The sequence below is a fragment of the Tachysurus fulvidraco genome, chromosome 2 (assembly GCF_022655615.1).
Source record: "Tachysurus fulvidraco isolate hzauxx_2018 chromosome 2, HZAU_PFXX_2.0, whole genome shotgun sequence".
Lineage (NCBI taxonomy): Eukaryota > Metazoa > Chordata > Actinopteri > Siluriformes > Bagridae > Tachysurus > Tachysurus fulvidraco.
Window position 1 is genome coordinate 21,893,326 of NC_062519.1, and position 24,142 is coordinate 21,917,467.

General features: G+C 40.4%; 1 protein-coding gene across 4 annotated transcripts in view; it reads left to right on the forward strand.

Annotated features, from left to right (window-relative positions):
* The window catches only part of syt7b (synaptotagmin VIIb), an 89,068-nt gene that overhangs the window by 33,563 nt on the left and 31,363 nt on the right, over positions 1 to 24,142 (forward strand). For 2 of the 4 annotated variants that reach the window (XM_027152229.2, XM_027152231.2), the window contains exons 2-4: positions 7,813 to 7,943; positions 22,577 to 22,662; positions 23,995 to 24,129. In XM_027152229.2, the coding sequence (XP_027008030.1) occupies positions 7,813 to 7,943; positions 22,577 to 22,662; positions 23,995 to 24,129 (352 nt within the window). The remainder of the gene's footprint in view (positions 1 to 7,812; positions 7,944 to 22,576; positions 22,663 to 23,994; positions 24,130 to 24,142) is intronic. The other 2 variants (XM_027152230.2, XM_027152233.2) reach the window with 1 other exon arrangement.

Sequence of the window (24,142 nt, forward strand, 5' to 3'; positions counted from 1 at the left end):
TTTCTATTTTAATTCTGTTGTTTTTTCCCTTCATTTTAATTCTATAATTATTTTAACCTGGAGACCAGACTTAATTGTTTTTTCCCTATAATAAAGACCTTACCATACAAGGAGGTTTGTTTGAGATATACTGTCTACTTGGGTTTAGCAGATGCTTATTGCTAACAATGTGCTTTTATGTCATGTGGTAGAGCTGCTCAATGTTCTGACCTGAAAAGCTTCTCACTTTCTACCGCAGGTTCTCTCCAGTTAAACATTTTGTTGGCCATGAGTCGTCATGGTTACAGGGACAGTTGAATGGAAATAGGAACTTACCTGTCTACCTGCTTATTACTGCAGTTATCTAATCAGCCAAAAGAGCTTCAGTTAATGTTCACGTCAAACACTAGAATGAAGAAAATGTCTGATCTTTGTGTAATGGTATGGATGTTGGTGGAAGACGATCTGTTAGATTTTAAGAGTGGTGCGAAAAACAAAAATGCTCTGATGTGACAGGAAGGATATAATAGCTCATATAATTCAATTCAATTCAAGTTTATTTGTATAGCACTTTTTACAATGGGCTATGTCTCAAAGCAGCTTTACAGAACATAAACAGAAGGTAAACATAAAGAGAAATATAGAGAATTAATATAGTAAAAATTCAAGATACTGTATATATAGTTCACAGTGTGTATGTATGTATGTATGTATGTATGTATGTATGTATGTATGTATGTATGTATGTATGTATGTATGTATGCATGTATGTATGTATGCATGTATGTATGTATGTATGTATGTATGTATGTATGTATGTATGTATGTACTGTACGTATATGTATTTATCCCCAATGAGCAAGTCTGAGGTGATTCAGGCAGCAGTGGCAAGGAAAAACTCCCTTAAATTGGTAAAGGAAGAAACCTTGAGAGGAACCAGACTCAAAGGGGAACCCATCCTCATCTGGGTGACTACAAATATACAGTCAAACAAATGTTGAATTGGTGTAAAGGTCACATGGAGTTCAGATCTCCTCTTGGTATCATAGAGTCCAACTGGAGCTGGATGATCTGTAGATGTCTCAGGATTCTCAGAGTCAGCCTCATCTCAGTGGAGGTCCAGAATCTTCATCTCATGGAAGATGATTGGAGCTGGTACTATGTCTGGATGCCTCGGGTTGGGTGTGAAAGAGAAAAGCAGTGTAGAGGGATTAACATATCTGCTGTTCAAAAAAAAGTGCAAGTATAATGTAATGGTGCATAATTTTATGGGATGTGTTATGTTAAACTGGGAAAGTGTGTCTGAGCCCCGAACACTATCAGGAAGACTATTCCAAAGTTTGGGAGCTAAATAAGAAATCGCTCTACTCCTTTAGTAGACTTACAGTAGATATTCTGGGAATTAGTCCTGAGTTTTGTGATCTCAGAGAGCGTGAAGGATTGTAACGTGTTAGAAGACTAGTTAGATACATGGGAGCTAAACCATTAAGAGCCTTGTACGTAAGTAGCAGCAGTTTGTAGAGATTATAGAGAGAGTGTAGAGATGATAAAATTGTTGTTATATGATCATACTTTCTTGTCCTAGTGAGAACTCTGGCAGCTGCATTTTGGACTAACTGTAACCTATTTATTAAAGCTGGAGGACAACCACCTAGTAATGCATTACAATAGTCCAGTCTAGAGGTCATGAATGCATGAACTAGCTTCTCAGCATCAGAATCACTCCTGTTTGTGTTGTTGTACACTCTGACAGTCTCTCAGGCTCTGATAGGCTTTGGCTTCTGCTCAGAACAGTGTAGCAGATCATCTTTTGTGCCTGGATATGTCTGGACTGGTGTATGTGTGGATACAAATTTACCCCAATCTCATCGCATCACCCCTGACACAGCACTGGCTGTGAATCACTATTACAGAATTACCTGAGTGACTCATAGCAGCTCAGGAACATCATATTATAGAGTACTTTTCCATCCCTTACTCATTTTTAACAAAAGAAGAAAAATCCTACTCACTGTAGGATGCCAAAAGTGAATGGAAATAGTGGAGGAAAAAAATGCACCTTAATGAACCACCGAGTCTCATTTTTCTTCCTCTTTCTCCTGTCACCTGCATCTTGCTCTGTTTTTCGCTAACCTTCCCCCAACCCTCTCTTCATAGCCCTCTTCCTTCTCTTCCTTCAAAGAGCCTTCTGTTATTCTTCTCTTTTTCTCCCATGTTCAATATGATTCTCCTTTTTTCTCCATTGATCTTTTTCAACCACTGCTTATCATTCTGTTTCTGTATCTCACTCACTACTTATGAGTGCAATGGATTTGCAGTAAAGTTTAAATTTAATGACAAAATGATTCTTTACCTTAATATTTTTGTGCACAACAATTTGCAATGACAAAATCATGGAAAAATTCAAACAACAAGACATTAGAAACAAAACTGTGGACCTTCAGAAGTCTGGTTCCTCCTTCACAGTTTCCAAACTGCTGAAAAAACCACGAGCATCTGTACAAGAATACAAAACACTTGTGATCACACATACACTGCAGCATTCAGGAAGAAGGAAGAAGTTAGCTTCCAGAGATGCAAGAACTTTGGTCAAGACAACAAAGGAACTGCTAAAGGAGTTAAAGAGCATAAGGAGCATCAGTTGGAGCTGGAATCCTACATCACCATGGTCTTAAAGACAAAATCTACAACTCCATGAGCAGCATAGAAAAGCCAGAGTGAAGTGTGAAGAAGCTCTCCAGCCGTGTGGAGGAGTTCTCTGGTCAGATAAAACAGATGTGTAACTTTTAGACTGTAATGATCAGCTCTGTTTGTGGAGGGAAATTGGTAAGGCTTTTATGTGAAGAACTTCAACATGAAGCATGGTTGTGGTAGCATCATGTTTTACTGGAAAAGAGACTGCACCAGTAACTAGAGGAACCTAGATAAACTAGAGGAAACTAGAGAAACTAGAGGAACCTAGATAAACTAGAGGACACTAGAGAAACTAGAGGAACCTAGATAAACTAGAGGAAACTAGAGGAACCTAGATAAACTAGAGGAAACTAGAGGAACCTAGATAAACTAGAGGACACTAGAGAAACTAGAGGAACCTAGATAAACTAGAGGAAACTAGAGGAACCTAGATAAACTAGAGGAAACTAGAGGAACCTAGATAAACTAGAGGACACTAGAGAAACTAGAGGAACCTAGATAAACTAGAGGAAACTAGAGAAACTAGAGGAACCTAGATAAACTAGAGGAAACTAGAGGAACCTAGATAAACTAGAGGACACTAGAGAAACTAGATAAACTAGAGGAAACTAGAGGAACCTAGATAAACTAGAGGACACTAGAGAAACTAGAGGAACCTAGATAAACTAGAGGAAACTAGAGAAACTAGAGGAACCTAGATAAACTAGAGGAACCTAGATAAACTAGAGGAAACTAGAGAAACTAGAGGAACCTAGATAAACTAGAGGAAACTAGAGGAACCTAGAGAAACTAGAGGAACCTAGATAAACTAGAGGAACCTAGATAAACTAGAGGAAACTAGAGAAACATCTTAAAATATCAGTCAGTAAGTTAAAACGTGGTCACAGCTGGATCTTCCATCAGGAGAGTGATCCTATACAAACATCTAAAGTGTAACACAAGACAACATACTGAAGTTATCGGAGAGTCCTGACCTGAATCCCAGAGAAAATGTGTGGACTGAACAGAAAAATGGTCTGTGTGAGAAGGCTCACAATCTGACTGAGTTACACTGACTAAGTTCTTTGGTGAAGGAAGCAGAGAACATTCCAGTACTGTATTGTGAAAAGATTGTGGAAGGATACAAGAATTTATATTTAATGAAAGTGATCAGTTTAAACCTTAGCTGTTAAAATTACCACAAACACACACACACACACACACACACACACACACACACACACACAGTCTTGTGTGCCTGTGGCAGGTTGAACTTTTTCAGTTGACGAATGAAGTACAACCTCTGCTGGGCCTTTTAAACAATGGAGTCCACAAACAGGATCCTTGCATAAGTCCCTGGTTTGTCCAGATGTTGGAGGATGTAGTGCAGTCCCATGTTGACTGCATCATCCACAGACCTGTTTGCTCGGTAAGCGGAGCGGAGCGGCGTCCCTCACCGGAAAAATGCGGACGAATGTCACCAAAACCACGAAGTCCAGGGGAAAAAAAATAATCCAATAACAGAAAAAAGCTCCCAATCGGCCGGTCCAAGCTGTAGCTATACTGCCTGGTCCTGGTCTGCCGGAATCCTTCTGTCAATGACGCGGGGGTAAAAACGGACCCAAGTGCAGGATAGCTTAAATTAAACAAGGATTTATTAACAAAAAACACCAAACAGGAACACGGACTCACGACAGGACAACAACAAAAGACAACAGAGGATTCTGTGCTGCTCAAGTTAAATAGTACAAATAATTAATCAGACATGAGGGACAGGTGTGCAGAGGTGGGGAGGAAAGACAACGGCGGGGCAGACACGTGAACACAGAACATAAACAAAAGAGTCCTGACATTGACAGCCCTGGTGTCATGCATGTAGCTGAGAGAAGAATCGAAGGATGAAGTGAAGACACTAATTATGCTAGAAAACAGATGTAGTTACGAGGCAGTGGCTCTGAAGCAGACTGAACTGCTTTTTTGTTAATTGCTAACAAACAGTTGTAGATAATAATTACAGATGAGCTATCAGGCAAAACACAGTCAGGCATCATAATCATGTGGTCCCTAATTTACTCTGCTTGAATTTCACATGAGCTGGGCTGACATTGTTATTAGCATATAATAAGATATACTTTGAATGTCTATCAGTATTTATTTATTTAAACTCGAGGCAAAAGGATGTCTAGGTTTGTGCAGTCTCTCTACTCTTGTCACTAAAGGCACAAAAAAATCAGGGGATAGAATCTGTGAACAAATAAAGTGTAAATGCAACAGGGAAACTAAAAATATCTATTCCTAATATAATAATATGCAAATGAGAAGCTGGCAATGATTTGAATACTCATGTAATAGTAGCCATTATATTAACAGGGAGAACACATTGAGGCCGACTGCAAGAATATTTTAATCCTTGTTCACTTGTTGATTTGCTTTTATTTATCACATAAACATTATAACAGAATGAAATGCTTTACTTCACATATAACATCTTGTTAGGGTGAGATTTCAGGGTTAGCCATGATACAGTCCCCTGGAGCAGAGTTAAGGGCCTTACTCAAGGGCCCAACAGTTTAAACCTCCAACATTCTAATCAGTAACCAAGAGGTGTATTCACTGAGCTGCAACTGTTCATTTAACTATATTTAGTAATATGGTCTCAACAGAAGACTAAATCTTTTAGTAGCATTAACTAGCAGGTCAGAAGATGTCCAATAAAGATTCAGCAGCTTGGATTGTAGCTCTAGGGCCAGACATCATGAAGTGTAAGGAGGAAGTAGGCAGGAGAGGTCTTTTGGGAGAACATTAGAGTGGATAAACTGAGCACCCCGTCATATGCAGGGTTTCCAGCTCACGTTAAGTAGGTGCAGGTCATAAATTACTGCACTAATAAACATGCCATATTAACTTCGATCCCTGCGAGGAGCATTGTCTCTGGTGATGAAACTGTCTCCTGCAGCTTCCTCTGGCTTTCTTCAGGCTCTCTGTGGCTTTCTCCATGTCCGGATTATTCATGATCACACGGTTTAGAGTGTTATTTAAATAACAATGATTGTTCATAATATATCGTGTCTAATCTTGTAGATTTATATCCAAGGCACAGAAGAGGGTTCTTTGAGCTTCTTCAGTGTTGAAGGTCATCCTCTTGGCCTTTGGAGGTCACCAGATTAGCCTTGTAGTGATGAAAGACTAGACGGGCTCATCCATCATTTTGGCTCTTTCCGGTGTCCTTTTCCAGGTCTCTAGTGTGATCAGCAAACTCCTAGTTCATGGCTTGCACAAACTCCTTCTCCCACAACAGGCGGTGGCTTCCTTCTTTGGTGAGATGTTCTGACCACCAGAGGGCTCGGCCTGTCAGACAAGACAGTAGGAACTCTGACACTGTTTTTTGGGCTAGGCATTTGCTACCTTCCAAAAGCAGTTCTGTACCTGGAACCCAGGAACATATCCTCAAGGGACCCGGGGGCCGCATGCAGCCAGGCGTTGGTGGTTTCAGAGTGGTACTGTGTCACTCTTGCCCTCCTGCTGCATCCATCAGATGTAAAATGTTCTGTCACATTGTGCTCAAGAAACGATACAGGTTGTGAGGAAATAAGGGCAAGACTTTTTGCTTATTAACAAAAAAATAGCAAAGAAATCTAATATGAGGCAAAAGGCAGGTTAGGCTTTGGTTACTAAACTAGTCTAAAAACAAAACTCTGGCTAGGCTAAAACTTAACAAAACAAGATCTCAGGCATATTAGAAATAGAAATAGGCAAGACACAGGCAAGAAAATACAGTAAACCAGAGGCTGGGTGACATCACTGTAGTCTACATTTAGAACTTAACAAGTGACCTCCACTTCAAAGCTACTTAAAATTAGCAAGGCTTTTACAGCGCTATTGATTCAGTACATAAATAAACATGAACATTAGTCTTCCTCCTCCTTTCTCAGTGTTCTTCATCTTTTCTCATCCTTTCACACCCTGCTTTATTTGGAACATAAAACTGAGTTTAGCCGTTTCCATTTTTTCATCATCGTCATCCTCATTTGTCTCTGTCTCTGTCTCTCTGTTTTCTCTCTCTCTCTCTCTCTCTCTCTCTCTCTCTCTCTCTCTCTCTCTCTCTCTCTCTCTGTCTCTCCTCATTTATTGATTTATTGATTTTCATTATATTTATTTATTTATTCCTTTTTACTTTTTTTATCTACATAGTTTTTATGTAGAGTGTTGTACAAATATTTGAAGATGCTTTTTATATTGGAATAAAAGGTGTTCTAAAAGTCTCTCTCTCTCTCTCTCTCTGTTTCTCTGTTTCTCTCTCTCTCCCTCCGCCTGTCATTCTTTTTTTGTCACTGTCAGAGTGATATTTCTGAGAGCTGTCAGCGACTCTCATCGTTCTTTTCCTTCACATCATCTCTGGTTCTTTCCTTCATAATTCAATTTATTCTGTTTTCCTGAAACTCTTTCTTCTCATTTCTCCACCTCCTCCTTTTTCTCCCTTTCCCTGAACATAAGAAATAGTGAATTCTCCATTCGTGACTTTTTTCTTTCCCTCTAATTAAACACAAATACACCTCCTGTTTATTTGAAATGCATCAAAAATCAGACAGAAATCTCTGAAATCTCTGAAACAAAAATGTCTGGTTTAATAGAGAGTGAGAAAAGAGGGGGAGGAAAGTTCTCTTTTAGCTCCTTCAACATGTATTGAAGACATTCATCATAAAATACCTCAATTTCTCTTCAGTTCTTTTACAGCTGCTGCTGAGGTATAAACAGTTTTAGGTGTTTGACTGAAGGACATGTGACATGTGACACACATCTACATTATTTCTTTCATCACACCTCAGTCTGTATCTGCCATATTCTCTGTGTCTCATAGATCCTGTTGGAGCATATGTTACAAAAAATGTATGTGTATTCTAATATTATTTAATATAATATAAATGTAAATGTAATATACCTGTGTGAGGCTAATGTAGCAGCAGAAATTACCAAGCTGTAGCTAAAGCTCAGCTATGACTAAAACATGGTAACTGATGGGTATCTGCACAGAGCGATTCATCAGAAATAAATTTACAATCTCTCTTTCTCTCTCTCTCTCTCTCTCTCTCTCTCTCTCTCTCTCTCTCTCTCTCTCTCTCTCTCTCTCTCTCTCTCTTTCTCTGTCTCTGTCTCTGTAAGGTTCCCTGCCACTGGGCGTGTTTCTCGTGTCAGTTGGTCTTACTGTGTGCGTCGTGTGGCTTGTGGCGCTCTGCGGCATCTGTGGATGGTGCCAACGCAGACTGGTGAGTGATGTCACTTCCTGTTTCAAGGTAAATCCCAAACAAGCATCAGCTATTTTAAGACGTCTGTGACTCTTTAAACATCTATTAGTAATGATCACATTTGAATGACAGGAAACTTATAAGCAAGCAAAATACAAAGAATTGAACATGGTTACTCATGTGGCAGTGTAGCGGTTTAAATGAGCAATTACATACATTAATTACATTCAGTGATTGGGCTCTGGTCCATAACCACACCCTACAGGCACCTAGCAGATTCCTATTATTATACCGTGCTCTCTCTCTCTCTCTCTCTCTCTCTCTCTCTCTCTCTCTCTCTCTCTCTCTCTCTCTCTCTCACACTCACTCACTCACTCAATCACACACACAAACACACACACACATACACACACACACACAAACATATACACACACACCATTGCCTGATTGGCTGCTCTGAGTGACAGGCAACAAGGGCATATAAGGCAACCTTGCACTTTTAACCCATGACATCGCTGCAGTAATTCACCTCCTTTTAGTACTCTTACCCTCTTACCTAAAAGCCCTCATCACTCCTCGCACTGCACCCCGCACCCTCCAATCTACCAGCACTGCTCGACTGGTTCCACCATCTCTCAGGGTAAGAGGCAAGTATACTACAAGACTCTTCTCTATTCTGGCACCAAGGTGGTGGAATGAACTTCCCCTAGAGGTCCGGACAGCTGAGTCACTGGCTATTTTTAAGCAGCGGTTGAAGACCTACTTATTCAGGAAACACTTCAACTAGCACTTCTTTCCGTATATTTTGCATTTAAAAACAAACAAACAAAAAAAAACACAACCTTTGACACTTTTTCATTGTAACTTTGAACAAATGTTTTAAACTCATGGTATCTTAAGTATGTAACCTAGTGAACCAGCATTAATGTATTCAGTGCTAGAGATTCAAGCACTTATGTACGTTGATCTGGATAAGGGCGTCTGCCAAATGCTGTAAATGTACTTTGCCCTAACTCAGGGCTCAAGAACATAAACAATCTTTTTGTTTAGCAGTGATGAAGTGGCTGGTTTAGAAAAACATTATCATTTCCATGATCATTTCTCCATGTGTCTGATGTTTCTCGGGTCAACAAGAGCTTCAATTTAGAAGCTTCACCTTTGTTGCCTGTCAGTCAGTGAATCAGGACGTAGTGATAGCAGATCACAGCACAGGGAAAAAGCTCACTTATCTCACTACCACTGGATATTCTCTTAAACTCTTTTCACTCAGTGATAAACTGATTCATATTAAGATGCATTCTGTGGATACCTGGAGATGCATAGATTTAATCAGTCAATCAGAAAATACAAATATGAAGCTTTTCTAGATTATGTTCACAAAAACTGATTAAGGACGTTGTTTTTTAGGTCATTTTATTATTCACTTACTTAACAGCCACACAGACTCTTCCTTTATCGCTTTTATAGACTACACTGAATAAATATTCAATTAAATTCAAATTTATTTGTATAGTGCTTTTAACAATTGACATTGTCTTAAAGCAGCTTTACAGAACATAAACATAAAACAAAAGCTTAATATAAAGATTAATATAATACAAAAATTCAAGAATAATATTATATATATTTAAATGTATTTGTATTGATCCCACTGTCACACATATTTAAATATATGGGGCTTTTTACACCTGGTCACTTCATGCGTTTTCTGTGATCAGATAGCTATCTGATGGTAAAAAGACCAGGTCTAAATGCCCTCCAAAAGGGCAAACCACTTCAGGAGGTGGTCTGGGACGCATTTCAGATGAAACTGGACAGGTGTAAATGAATGTGGTTGTTCAAGCCACATACGTCAGCGCTATACTCCTCCCAAACGGAAGTACGTCACTCACAGATGATCTTTCACTCAGGCGTCTCGTTGGGCCTTAAAACGCGCTGCTGCCGCAAGCGAAAATGCAGCAAACAGTAAATGCTGTTTTTTGTAGCATAACCGTCCTAACCAGTTTTTTCATCTTCTTTTTGATTGCATTCTGAAAACCGCATACACCAAAACGTGTTCCATTTCAATTACCCCGGAAATGAGGTAAAATATATGTGCATTTTGGGCGGGAGTAGAAAGATCGGATCGATATCTGATTCGCCAAGATGCATATATGTGGCCTGATGTAAATGGAACAGTTTTAACAAATCAGATAGCTATTGGATAAGAGAAAACACATGAAGTGACCAGGTGTAAAAAGGCCCTATGTAGCATTTACACTTGTAACATGGTTTTGCTTTCAAATTTATTTGTATAGTGCTTTAACAACTGGCATTGTCTCAAAGCAGCTTTACAGAAGTACAGAAGTTTAAAATTAAGTTAATATTTATCTCTAACATCTATCCCTAATGATCAATCCTGAGGTGAGGTGGTGAGGAAACACTTCCTGAGATGATATGAGGAAGAAACCCTGAGAGTAACCAGGCTCAGGACTGAACCTCATCCTCATCTGGGTGACACTGAACAGGAATGTAATGTAATGCAATAATGTAAATGTAAATAATGTTATTTCTACAACAATCTGTAGTCCAGTAGAATTAAGCAACCAAGAGCTCTTGAGGAACTAAGGGGTCAGCATAATGTCTGAGTTCATTATAGACTTAACACAAATTCCTTCCTGCCAAAGCACTACAGTGTTCTCTAATTACATTCACACCGTGTATTATAAGAGGTATGTGAACAAAAACTGCTTGCAATTTTCAAACGTTGCTCAGTTTCAAGTGTCCCTAGATACACAAACTGAGAGTAAATGAAATGAAACATCAGCAGAAATCCAAGATACCACACTGATGTGACATTTCTCTGAAATTCTCATTAGCACTATATTGTTATACGCATGCTGTGTGGTATATTGTTCATCCACACCATGGTTCCAGTAACATTTGGATACACCAGTGTGTGCATTATATAAAACTTCACATTGAACAATGGGACCAAAAATCACTCAAAACATCAACCAGTACACTAACCAAAGCCAAAACAGGAAGTAATTAACATTTTGGACTAGATTAAATCGTGCTGTCGTGTACAGCACACTCTGTGAGTCCATACTCGGAAAACTATTCAGGATATATTTCAGATCACTTCGTAAGATCTGACTTATTAGTTTATGCTTTGACTGTGAAAGAGACTTGATGACTAGTCCACTTCTAAATTTTAGGAGTGAGCCAGTAAATATAATTCTTTTTATAGTGGATATTTATTTTCCAAATACTAAAAATATTTAGTGGAGAGAGAGAGAAGTCTGATGCACTGAGAGCCTACACATATTTAGTCTCTCACGTCTGTTGTCTTTTTAGTCTTCATAAACTTATATAAGCTTACAGATGATGAGTCAATCAACACATCAGGCTGTATGTGCATTTATACCACATCGTGATTGAATTCTGGAGTCTGATTGGTCAGAAGGTGAGCGGTGACCTGTACTGGTGTTCCAGCTGTAACATGAACAAACAGGGATGAGTACAGCAGATGCTCAACATAATCTCAGACCGATAATAATATGTTTGTAACATATTATAATAACATATTTGTTAAAAATGTTGCTGTGTAACTATAATGTCCAATCTTAACCAAACAATTGGGAGTTAAACTGCAATGCACGAAAACAAAATAGAACACAATGAATGATGTGGATTTCTTTCTTGTGCTCAGGCAGCCTTGACATATCGATATTATCTTTCTTGAAGTTTGAGGATGAAGTAAACGGCTCCATTTTGTATATAAACAGTACTGCATATGCATCTCTCTCATGTTAAATCTGTGGAAGCGCAGCAGCACTCTGAAGGCAGTCTGATCTCTGTTCGTGTGGTTAGATGTCTGATCTCAAACAGTTAAGTGTTGATGGACAAGACGAGAACAGCGTGGGGGCTGAGTGGGACTGCTCGGTTTTCAGTGGATCCAGCAGAGGAAGCATCTGTGCTTGCCTCAGCCTTTCTTCTCTATGCCTTGTTTTCTCTCTCTCTCTCTCTCTCTCTCTCTCTCTCTCTCTCTCTCTCTCTCTCTCTCTCTCTCTCGCTCCGTGTATGACATGTTAATTCTCTGCCCTCTCTTGCTGTTCTCTCATTATTGCAAATTCTGTAAACCCATTCATCCGGTCATTTTCACGTCTCTCATCCATCTACTCTCGTTCTCTATGCAGTTTGTCTCTCTCCCTCTCCCTCTCTCTATTTTCTGCCGTGTTTCCCCGCTTCTTCTTCTCTCCTCTTTCATCTCTCCATTCTGTGAATTTTCCTGGCTTTTGGCGAAGCTGCTTAAGACTTTAGGACTGTGTTTAATCAGAATCACCCACATCCTCAACCTTCTCAGAAAAAGCTTGTGAGGCTGAGGGGGTGAGTGTTTACTCATTTGCATTAACCCAAGGAGATGATATTCATAGCTGTCTGTGAAGAACATCACACTGACTTTAGCACACACGCACACAATACGTATTCACAATGTAGATTTATCTTCTCTAAAGAAAAAAAGAAAAGAAAAGAAAGCGATGGCACAATCCACAATCATTTTTTCGGATTGCAGTGTCAAAGATATCGGCTGCTGGTAGTGTAATAGTGTAATAGTAAATAGTGTAAAATTGTTGAATGAGTGGAACAGGTACAAGGTGGTAGTTGTGTGCTTGCTTTGTTCCAGCAATAGTGTCTAAACGCATTTCCTACTCAAATGTAATCAGACAACAAACATATGTCTGGCAGAGAAGTGATCCCACACTTCAGCAGTTGTGTGCTGTGTATTCAGGATTGGCTTGATGTTATGACGAATCTCATTTTCAGCCACTAAAAAAAGCTTGACATCCAAAGATACAGTTTGTTTTTTCACATTTACAGCAGAAATCTCTTTAACTGATGGATTCTCCAGACTTAAAACCCTCAACCTGAGTTTATTTACTGTATCACATGCATCATTGCTTGTCATCTTTGTGACTTCATCATGATTTTTAACAGTAGACTCAAAATCATGAATCTATCACGGTCTGATGCATTCATTATTACAGGAAATACAATGTGATACATGATGGGATTTTTTTTGCTGTACTTCCTGTGAGATAACCTACAGCTTCCTTCATTAGTGATAAACAGAATAGTGTGGTTGCTATGGAAATGTGGCTGCTAGGGAAACGTGGCTGCTAGAGGAATTTGGTTGCCATGGTAAATCTGTCTGCTATGGAAATCTGGCTGCTATGGAAATGCGGCTTTTATGGAAACGTGGCTGTTACGGAAACATGGTTACTACAGTATGGTAGCATGACTACTATGGAAACATAGCTGCTATGGTAACATGACTACTACGGAAACATAGCTGCTATGGCAACGTGACTACTATAGAAACATGGCTGTTATGGTAATGTGTCACTATGGAATAATGGCTGTTATGGAAATATGATATTATTGACAGCTTTGTTTCTGTCAAATAAGATAGAGTAAACAGATGGATGAGTCGATAGACAGATGAGAGCAGTGAAATTATGCAATAACACTGCAGGTATAACAAAGCTGATTTTTCCCCAGTTTAGGGGAAGTCTTCATAAACTTATATAAGCTTTACTTTACTGTTCATTTACTGTTTATTTACTGTTTAAAATTTTATTTTAAAAATATGGGAAGCAAACCCATTCACAACCCATCACCTTCAGTGCTCAAACCAAATGTACACCTATCACACACAAATCGTGTAGAGACGCCAATCTATCTACAACACAGGTCTTGGGACTATACCATCATAGTAACATACGTAATAAACACCAGTTTTATGCATAAATCACTGGTCATATGTCTGGACACCAGTTGGATCCAACAATCAGAAAATGAAAAAAAGTTCTTCTCACTGACAGCTATGAAGGATTGATATGTTTGTACTCTCTAATTCTCAGGTGTGTATGGTGCTGCTCTTTAATGCATCCTGCATGCAGACACTGTGGCATGAGTCTTAAGAAGCAGTGTGTAGAATGTGTGGATTAATCTGGTCATGCTACATGATTTTTAAAGATAAATGTCCCTGTAAATGTGCAGTCTTGTTTCCCTGTTGGTGGTGTGTGTTTCTCTGTCAGGCGGATCATTGCAGAATAATTTGTGTCTGGACAGGAAACACATTTTGAAGCTGCTCCTGGAACAGTGCGAACACATCACTCTTTTTTCTTATTCCTCTCCAAATCATTTATCATATTTTACGTCAATTCTAGCAGCTGCTTTTAGGGTGCTTTCTAAGAAATATTCCAACCGCCAGATAAATCAAATTATGAAAAATCATCAACACTTAATGCTTTATGTTATCCTGAAGTGTGGATTTGGATTTATTGTAAATGATGATGATGATGATGATGATGATGATGATGATGATGATGATGATGATTAAAAATGAGCTCACTATCATGATTATAAGGACGAGTCATACGGCTGGTGATCCATGTGCAGCTTATTTTATTAACAATTCGGAGACAGACAGAAAGGGTCAAAAACACGGCAGAACGATATTGCAGGACAGGCAAAATCATAAACGAAAAGGCAGGCAGAAGGTCAGGGCAGGCAGCAAACAATCAGAGGTTCAAGGTATAAAACAGTGTCAAAACCGGAATCAGAATCAAAACACGGAAACGCTCAGAATGACAGCAAAAGCTAGTTGAGACTTCGCACTGAGGGAAGGTTCAAGTTCAGTTTATATAGCATGGGAAATGGTATAGAACAGGTATACATTATGAATAAAATACACCCTTGTCAGGAAATTAAGGAGCAAATAATTTTAAGTCAGGCAAGCCTTAAAAGAAGGACACATTACAAAAAGGGTTATAAGAATGAGAACCTTAGAGTACCTTATCTTCGGGTTTTATTAGTAAAAGGAATGTCTCATTGTCTCATTGTGTTGTGTGTGTGTGTGTGTGTTCTGTTTGCGGGCCCCTAATAAGCCGCATGGGGTTATCTGGTCTTTGTGAAGGCCCCAGACATTCTGGAGCCAGGTGTGGGTGTGTGACGCTGTGGAGTGTAGCCCTCAATAAAATCGTAAAACCTGAGTGGTCATCGGTTAATTGAACAGTAGATGTTGAAGTTTGGGGTGCCTGGGACATGACATCTAAAATGACGTGTACCAGATGCTACACTCTGCTGGCGGTGGCGTTTGTGCATTGGCCTGGGTGATTTCTGTCATAATGTCCCACTGTATAGGTGCGAGGATGTGGGTCTCAGAGATGATGGGCTCGGGAGGTGTGTCCGGGACGGGCTCTTGGAACATTCAGGACAGGGCATCGGCTTTGGCGTTCTTGGTTCCAGGTCTGTAGGTCACCGAGAATCGAAAGCGGGTGAAGAACATGGCCCACCTCACCTGGCACGGGTTCATGCGTTTCACGGTGCAGAGATATTCCAGACTACATTGATCGGTGAGAACCGTTAATGGGTGCAGAGCACCCTCTAGCCAGTGCCGCTATTCCTCAAACGCAGCTTTCATGGCTAGCAGCTCGCGGTCCCCCACGTCGTAGTTATGCTCTGTCGAAGACAATTTGCGCGAGAAGTACGCGCACGGGAACATCTTGTTTGCTGCCCCCTGGCATTGAGATAATATGGCTCCAATTCCTATTTAGAGGCGTCCATCTCTACTATAAATGGACGGTCCGGGATTGGATGGTGGAGGATAGGGGCCGAGGTGAAGCTTTCCTTCGGGCGTTCGAACGCTGTCGTGGCTTCAGGTGACCAGGTAAGCCGAGTTGACGCCCTCTTTGTCACGGATGTGAGCGGTGCGGCAATCGTGCTGAACCCACGGATGAAGCAGCGGTAGAAATTGGCGAAACCCAGGAAGTGCTGTAACTCTTTAATGCTCTGTGGCCAGGGCCACTGCAATACCGCGCTCACTTTGGAGTCATCCATCGCGACCCCCTTGGCTGAGATGACGTAGCCGAGGAAAGTCGTTGAGGTCCGGTGAAACTCGAAAACTTCTCAGCCTTGGCATACAGACGGTGCTTGATGAGGCGTTCAAGTATGGCTCGCACGTGTCGGATGTATTCTCCCATGGTTTCGGAGTAGATCAGGATGTCATCTATGTGCACAATCACCCAACAGTCTAACATATCGCGGAACACGTCGTTGATAAATTACTGGAACATGGCTGGACTGTTCGAAAGGCCGAACGGCATGACTAAATATTTGTAGTGGCCCGATTGGGTTGAGAAGGCGGTCTTCCATTTGTCCCCCTCTCTGATCCGGATGAGATTATACGCGCAGCACAGGTCCAGCTTCGTGAAGTATCGGACCCGGCAGAGCTGTTCCATGGCTGATGGTACGAGTGGGAAAGGATACCGGAACTTGACGGTTATGTCGTTCAGAGCTCGGTAGTCAATGCATGGACGGAGGCCTTCTTCACAAAAAAGAAGCCGGATGATGCTGGAGAAATGGAGGGTCAGATGAACTCCTTCTTGAGCTCCCCCTTGATGTAATCATTCATGGCCATGGTCTCTGGCTGTGATAGTGGGAAGATTCTCCCTCTGAACGGTGTGGTGCCGGGGAGGAGCTCTATGGCGCAATCGCCGGGTCGGTGTGGCAGCAGTTCGGTAGCCCGTGTCTTGCTAAAAGGTCCTGGTATTCTGCTGGGAGCTCAGGGCAAAATCATAAACGAAAAGGCAGGCAGAAGGTCAGGGCAGGCAGCAAACTATCAGAGGTTCAAGGTATAAAACAGTGTCAAAACCGGAATCAGAATCAAAACACGGAAACGCTCAGAATGACAGCAAAAGCTAGTTGAGACTTCGCACTGGTGGAAGGTTCAAGTTCAGTTTATATTGCATGGGAAATGGGAAACAGCTGGTGGAGTAATTAGCCCCGGAGCGGGGCTTGTGGGAACTGCAGTCCGGAAGCGCCTAATATTCCGGAGATGTTTCTCTGAGTTGCCGGTTGAGAGGTAGGGCAGGTGCGCCGACTGTGACAATGATGAACTTATATTAATTAGGTTTGGATATTGAAATTATGTTATGTTGAAATCAATTATGTAAGGTTCCTTTTTTTAGCTAACTAGGTCACAGATTTTAATGAAAATCCTGGAGAACAGCTTGTGTTGAGTGTAAATGTAGTTTATTGGAATATTGACACCACCTTGCTAGTGAATGGTTGCTCATTCAGTCAAAATCTTTTCTTGACAACACTAAAATAAATAAACTTGTGCAAAAGATGCATCTGCAGTTTAGCAATACAGATATGACATCAAATATACACAGTCATTGTTACATATTTTAGGTTTATTGACTGGAAACATTTCCTTTCAATGAAAAATCAAATAGTGAAGCCTGCAGTGTGGCCTATAGGACAGAGGAGCTGATTATTGACAAACAGTCGTTATTTTCAGACCTAATTGATTACACATTATGAGGATCATTAGGATTAAATTAACACTACTAGTCTACAATCGGTGCTGCTTAGTGACTCACTGCTTTTTCCCTCTACATATCAGACCCTTTTCATTAGAAAACTATAAGCTGCCTTTAGAAACTATTCCTAATTTTGTTACTTTACAGCTTTATTTGAAACTGAGTTCCATTATTTTCCCATCAAACAAATAATAACAGATTAAAATTCACTTAGCTGAAGCACTGTGGCTGTGAATAGCGGCTTTAAACATTGCGGTGGTGCTAAAATATTGCCAGGCCTAGATTTAGGGATATTCCAGCATTTTAGTTTGTAGAATCTCTCAAGCTGCTGTTGAAGAACCTCCCAAAATAGTCCATGTTGCCAACACCATATACTGGGCAATATGAAACAAATATGGATAGCGGGTGCTAACATAAGGCCAAAAATCTGACCTTCTACGATGATGCATCAGTGACCTTCGCACATATATTTGATGGTCGAACTTCTCATTTCAAAGACATGGATTAACATAGATTTGAATGAGATCCACCTTTGATGAGTTCCAGTTCATCCCAAAGGTGCTCAGTAGGGGTTGGGTCAGCGCTCTGTGCAGGACATTCAAATTGTTTCACTTTGTGGTAACAGTTTGGAGAACTACATATACATGTGATATTCAGGGGTGTGCCTATATTTAACCATATGTTAACCATAATTTTCATATGTATGAATTATTCATACTAGTAATGTAGACACTACATGCAAGCGAGCTCAATATAGCCCCGCCCACCTGACATTGAAGCCTGTGAAATTCTGATTAAACACATGGAAACAGTGAAATGTTACCAATTATCTAGATGTTATTGCAGATTGTGGCCCCAACACCAACATTAACCTGATTAGAAAGCAATCAGGCCTGAGGTCATTCCCGGGGGTTTTAATAACCTGCCTTTGTTTGCAGCATTTCCATAAATACATACTGTTCACATTGTGAAACCTGACATTACTCTTTTCTTGCTCAGAGATAGTTTTCCTATAGCATATTTAAAATGACAGTTTTATTTGTGTAGGGAAAATAAAAGTTTTGCTTTTATTTTTATTTAAGGAATAATTCAGCGATGTCTTTTAAGATCCTGAGGGTTTGGTTAGGTATTGTATTATTTAGCTAGTAAAAACAAAGAGAGAGAGAGAGAGAGAGAGAGAGAGAGAGAGAGAGAATGTATGTGTGTGTGTGTGTGTGTGTGTGTGTGTGTGTGTGTGTGTGTGTGTCTGTGTGTGTGTCTGTGTGTGTGTCTGTGTGTGTGTCTGTGTGTGTGTCTGTGTGTGTCTGTGTGTGTCTGTGTGTGTCTGTGTGTGTGTGAGCATACTACTGTATATTTGACATTCTGTTGGTTGGTATTTGTTTGCCTGGTGAATTGTGTAAAGACACACTGTTTATCATTCTCCATATAACTGTGGATTTTTCTTGAGCACTAACACAAATACACACACACACACACACACACACAAAGACACACACTGGGCACACAGTGTTTGATGACCAACTTTCTATATAGACTTTCCTTCAAGTAAGGAATTTAGGACTTTGAGGCTATTCTCTTTGAGTATTGTTCCTGTGCTCTTCATAGACTAACGGTGTGTGTGTGTGTGTGTGTGTGTGTGTGTGTGTGTGTGTGTGTGTGTGTGTGTGTGTGTGTGTGTGTGTGTGTGTGTGTGTGTGTTTGACTGTTAGGGTTAGGGTTAGAGAATGTTTATGTGAAAAGGGAGCTGGTCCTCGTAAATTGGCCCAATATAACAACAAAAACAGCTGAGGCTGAGATGTAGATGACTGTAACACAAAGTGCCTTGTGCATCAGGTGGCTTCACTGGTGTTCCATCGTTAACACCAGAGGTGAAATAAATTAAAACTTTAAACATATATAACATGTCCGACCACTTTCAACAGGAACAGCTGGGGAAGAGTTCTTGAAAATGAAATGGGAATTTCTTTGTGGTGATTACCAACAGCAAAGTAGTCACCTTGTACCTGTGACCTCAGGTGAGCTGACCATCATTGTTCTAGTCAACCTCATGCTCTGCTCATCCTGTTCACCATTCTCACCTGCTGAGGAGTTGAAGCTGATTCAGAATGCTAACTGTGCTAACTACAGCAGAATGACAGTGAGTGAAGCATACAGGCTGTGTGAAGCAAACAACAAATGGGCAGAAGGCTTGGCTGCTCAGCTCCCTGGAAAGAGGAGCATAAGCTCCTTTACAATGTTGAAACAAACAGAAGTTGGCATTTGGCGAGAATTGTTAGTGGCACAATGAAGTGCTAAACACAGAGGAGTGAAGAACAACTGACTCCCTAATGTTCTCTAAGAGAGCTAATGTTGATTCAGAATGTAGATGATGATATGGTGAATGTTGATTGTATCCCTCATACTGTATGGGACACAATTGCTTCTGGCTGTTAATGAAATAATGTCATCATTTTAAGTGTAAGGAGTACAAAAGGAATGCAGAAACCCCAAAGACAGTGCTGGAAACGATGGCATCTGTGGCAGTAATGTGATTACTACGTCTGTTGACAGAGATGTGAAGATAAGAATTGTGTGAGAACCTGGAGGTGACGAACAGCAAGTAAGTAAGTGTGCTCTAAAGGCTCATACACACCGGGATGATTATCGTGCATGATTATCGCTGACGTTTAACGCCTCGTGACTAAACAAAGGGTGCCAATGTGAGTGTGCACCCGACGCGTAAAATAGCAGATATAAAATCGTCATTTAAAAAAATGCCCCAGGTTTGTTTTTTTGGTTTGATATACCATGTCAAAAACTGGCCGACCAATGAAGTGTACAAGCCTTCAGAGAGACACTGTCATCTTGAAAGGGTGAATGAATAGCTTTGCTGCTCTGAAATCTGTGGCTTTCATCACATACTCCTTTCAAACGGCAATATAGAGATTTGAAGACAGGGAGAACTGAAGTCTTTGTCCCTCTTTCCATACCAACATGGAAAAGACTTTTATAAGGAGTCTTGTGCTTTCGGGAAAACGCTGTCACTGTTTTATTACTAATAAACTCATTGCAACCAAGACTGTGTTACCAAAACAGTCAGCATGACTGTGTTTTGCAGTCAGCATGACGCTCCTCAACAGCTGTAACAAATTAAATCAGTCATCAATTGAAAAATCTTTATGTTTCTAAAAATAAACCTCCTTCCTGTACTATTAACAGGTTCTAGGCAAGATATAGTGAAGAAATAATTGAGCACTCATTAGCCTCACCTCAATATCAAAGGATAGAATAATATATTTACCATATTCCAGCTTTACTAACTTCGCTAACAAGTCAAGACTCTTCAACAGAATGATGATCTGCTTATACAGCTGATTAAAATCAGCAGAGTAATGACATGTGTTCCTCCAGAAGAAATGAGAATGGGCATTGGCCGGTTTGGTACAGGGACCCGCAGGTTTGGGGCTCCTTCTCCTACTTTTCACAGAAGATGATGGATGTCTGAATATCTTCCCAGGAGGAAGAACGTCTGAGTACAGCTTCTGCAGCTTCAACAAACATTGCCTGCAAGGATGGAAATGCTGACAATTTCTTAATACATCACCCTGCCCATAACCTCAAGACAAACCAGTACCCTACAAACCTCCCTACATATGATGATGGCCCGGAACCCAGGCATCTATGGAGGACCCAGATATAAGCAGAAGAGCAACAGCATCACTTGATCCGACAGTTGTGCTTTTACTGTAGACTCTACCCATGCCCCAGCTAGACACTACCCATGTTCTGTGGTCTGACATAGCTGTAGACTTTGTAACTAACCAGCCCTATTTGCAAGGGTATTACACCATATTGGTTATCATTGACCACTTCTCTAAAGCCTGCCACCTGATTCCCCTGAAAGGGCTTCCCACAGCCATGGAAACTGCAGAGGCATTGTTTCACCAGGTTTTCAAGCCTGAGGACATAGTCTCGGACTTCTGTTTACATCATGGTATGGAGCACCTTCTGCAGCTACATTAACATCAACATGGTCCTCATCTCTGGTCTCCTCCTTAGCTACCATCTGGCTAAGTGGAGTGCCTAAACCAGGAGATTGGCAATCACCTCTGCTTCTTCTGCCTCTTCTTCTGGTAGAGCAAGTTCCTTCCATGGAGAAATTATGCTCAGAAATCCCTCATCCAATACTCCACAGGACTCGTTTCAGTGTGTTGGGGTATCATCCACTTGTGTTCCCATGGTTGGGGGAGCCATGCAATGTCCCTCCATTGGTTTCATTGCAGTAGGAGTGTGTGGGAGAATTTCCATATCCGGCTTCAAAAGCCATTCAGCTTTAATGGCTACCAGTTATGCCACCCACCCAGAATTCAAGATTCTTTGGCGTGTGCACCGAGTCACATATTGCCTTTAAATACCTCCAGAATACTGCATTCCCTACTCCTTCCCTGCTCAAGTGATACACGTGGAGGGCATAGAGATCTGGAGAGAGAGATATCAGACTCAAGGAGAAGGTGAACCACACTGCCAAAGGAAGTCTTTGTCGAGTATTAACACTTCAGAGTCAACGTGTCTCTTTCTGCATCTTCGGACATTTTAACAATGCCAACCCTATTGTACATGTGAAGTATTGACAGTTTTAATTTTTTTAATTGATGGTAGTGCCACACCGAATCATTTGTTATTGTTTATCGTGTTTGCTTTCCATGTTTGGCCTAATGTTTCGTTTTCTCCGTTTTTGTCTCCTGTATTTTGTGATTTCGGATTTGTTTGCCCTGCAGTTTGCTTTTTCCGTTATTGGATTATTATGCCTTGTCTTCGGGTTTTCCCTTTGCCTTGCATTTTTGAATTTACGACTCTGTACTTTTCAATAAACATCAATGCATATGGATCCATTTGATCCAGCCTCTTCATTATAATATATTTCTTATCCAAAAATTCCTTGGTTGTTTTAAATATTTCCTTCTCTACACTCAATTCACTTGCTTTCTTCCTCTCCTTAAAGATACATCATTACTGCTGATGTAAGCACTGTTACTTTGAATTAAAAACACTCACCAACGACTGTGTTACACTAAATGGGGAATCAAATATAGCCAAAAAAACAGCATCCATTAATCAGTCACTCATTAAGTTCCTTATGTTAGAGAAGTTTAAAGAGTCACTGTTACAAAGTTCTGTGTATGCTGTTTGTGTGTGTGTAAAAAGCATTTTACAGTATGTGTACTTTAAGGGAGAAATAAAGAGAAATCATAATATGTAATAATAATAATCATAATCAATTTACTTTACTCTTTCTCTTCATATGTGTGTGTGTTTCCTCCTCTGCAGGGGAAGAGGAATAAGCCAGGTTTGGACACGGCGAGTTCTCCAGACTCAGTGTCGGTTCGAGGCCGGGGTGAAAATAAAGCCATCAAGTAGGTTATTCCTGAGTGTAACTATTCCTTCATGCTGTAAAGTAGACTCAAATTCATGAAATGAAATCTGCTTATTCTGCTGCATTTAATGTAGTGCGTTACACCAGACCTGATGACACACTAGACACACTTCCTATCAGTCTTACTTTGCATCACTGATCTCACCATAACACTGGAGCAGAATTGATACATTCAGAAACACACATCTCTTCAGCTCTGTTTCATTTGACCACTCAAAGAGAGAGAGAGAAAGCTCAAACACTCAGTTTGTCAACGAAATTTTGCACTTTTTAAACATTTAATCAGAAAATCCTCCTAATGAAGCTGGATTCTACACTGGAACTGTTTTTTATTCTCAGCATTTACATTCAGTATTGTGTAAAATCTGCACAGTGAAAGAATTTGATGCTTCAGAAAGATGATGGGTCGGTGTTTGATATTTAAAGTGAGTGTTACTGTAAATAATTCCACTCTGGTTTGGTGAGGAAGCAAACCAACACTCTGATCTACTAACATTTGTTATTAAAATGTTCAAATCAGCAAATTAACATGTAGATCGAAATATAAAATCTGTAATTTATCTCCCACAATGTGACTAATCCGAAACAAGTGTATCAGAGCGTGAGCACACCTGAAAAGCATAAATTACACAAGATGATCAGATTTTTTCTTAAAATATTTCTTAAAATGTTTTAAAAATTATTTATACAATTATTCTTGGTAGAGGTCTAAAGAAATGTACCTGACCTGAAGTGACCCGAATCACTTTTTACCCGAACCCGACGTGCATAATTTTTTTTTTAAGAAATACCCGACACGAGACAAACCCGAAAAAATCAGACCCGAGTCCGACCCGTTTTTTTTTTTAACCCGACTGGACCTGAATGTTGCGTAACTCTACACTAAAGTAACCGCTTAAAAAATTCAAAATTGATTGACAGGTCTGTTTCAATGAAAATTAGCTTACCGCCAGCCACACGTCGCCAGCCACATGTCGCAAGTGGTCTTGGCAAACAGAGGAGAGGTTGGAAAAGGACTCGAGTCGATGCACACACACGAGATACAGTAGTTCTGGTCTTCTCGGGTCCGTTCGGTAAACACACATTCATTTTAAATTACCTGAGACCCGATGCCGCTACTTTTAGACCCGAACCCGCTCAGGTCTCGGGTCGGACCTAAGTGGACTCGTGAAGACCTCTAATTCTTGGTCCTAGTGACAATAATTATGATTCACCATTTCACAGAGGAATTCATTGTACTGTTCTCTCTCTCTCTCTCTCTCTCTCTCTCTCTCTCTCTCTCTCTCTCTCTCTATCTCTTATCTTTCTCTAGTGATCTTGACAGAGACTTTTGGAATAATAATGACAGCAGTAACGTTCAGCAACGGTGGAGCTCCTATCCTCCTAAAGAGTTTCTCTTGAACATGTCTCCTTATGCTCCATATGGAGACCCTCGTCTAACACCCAAGTAAGTGTTGTCT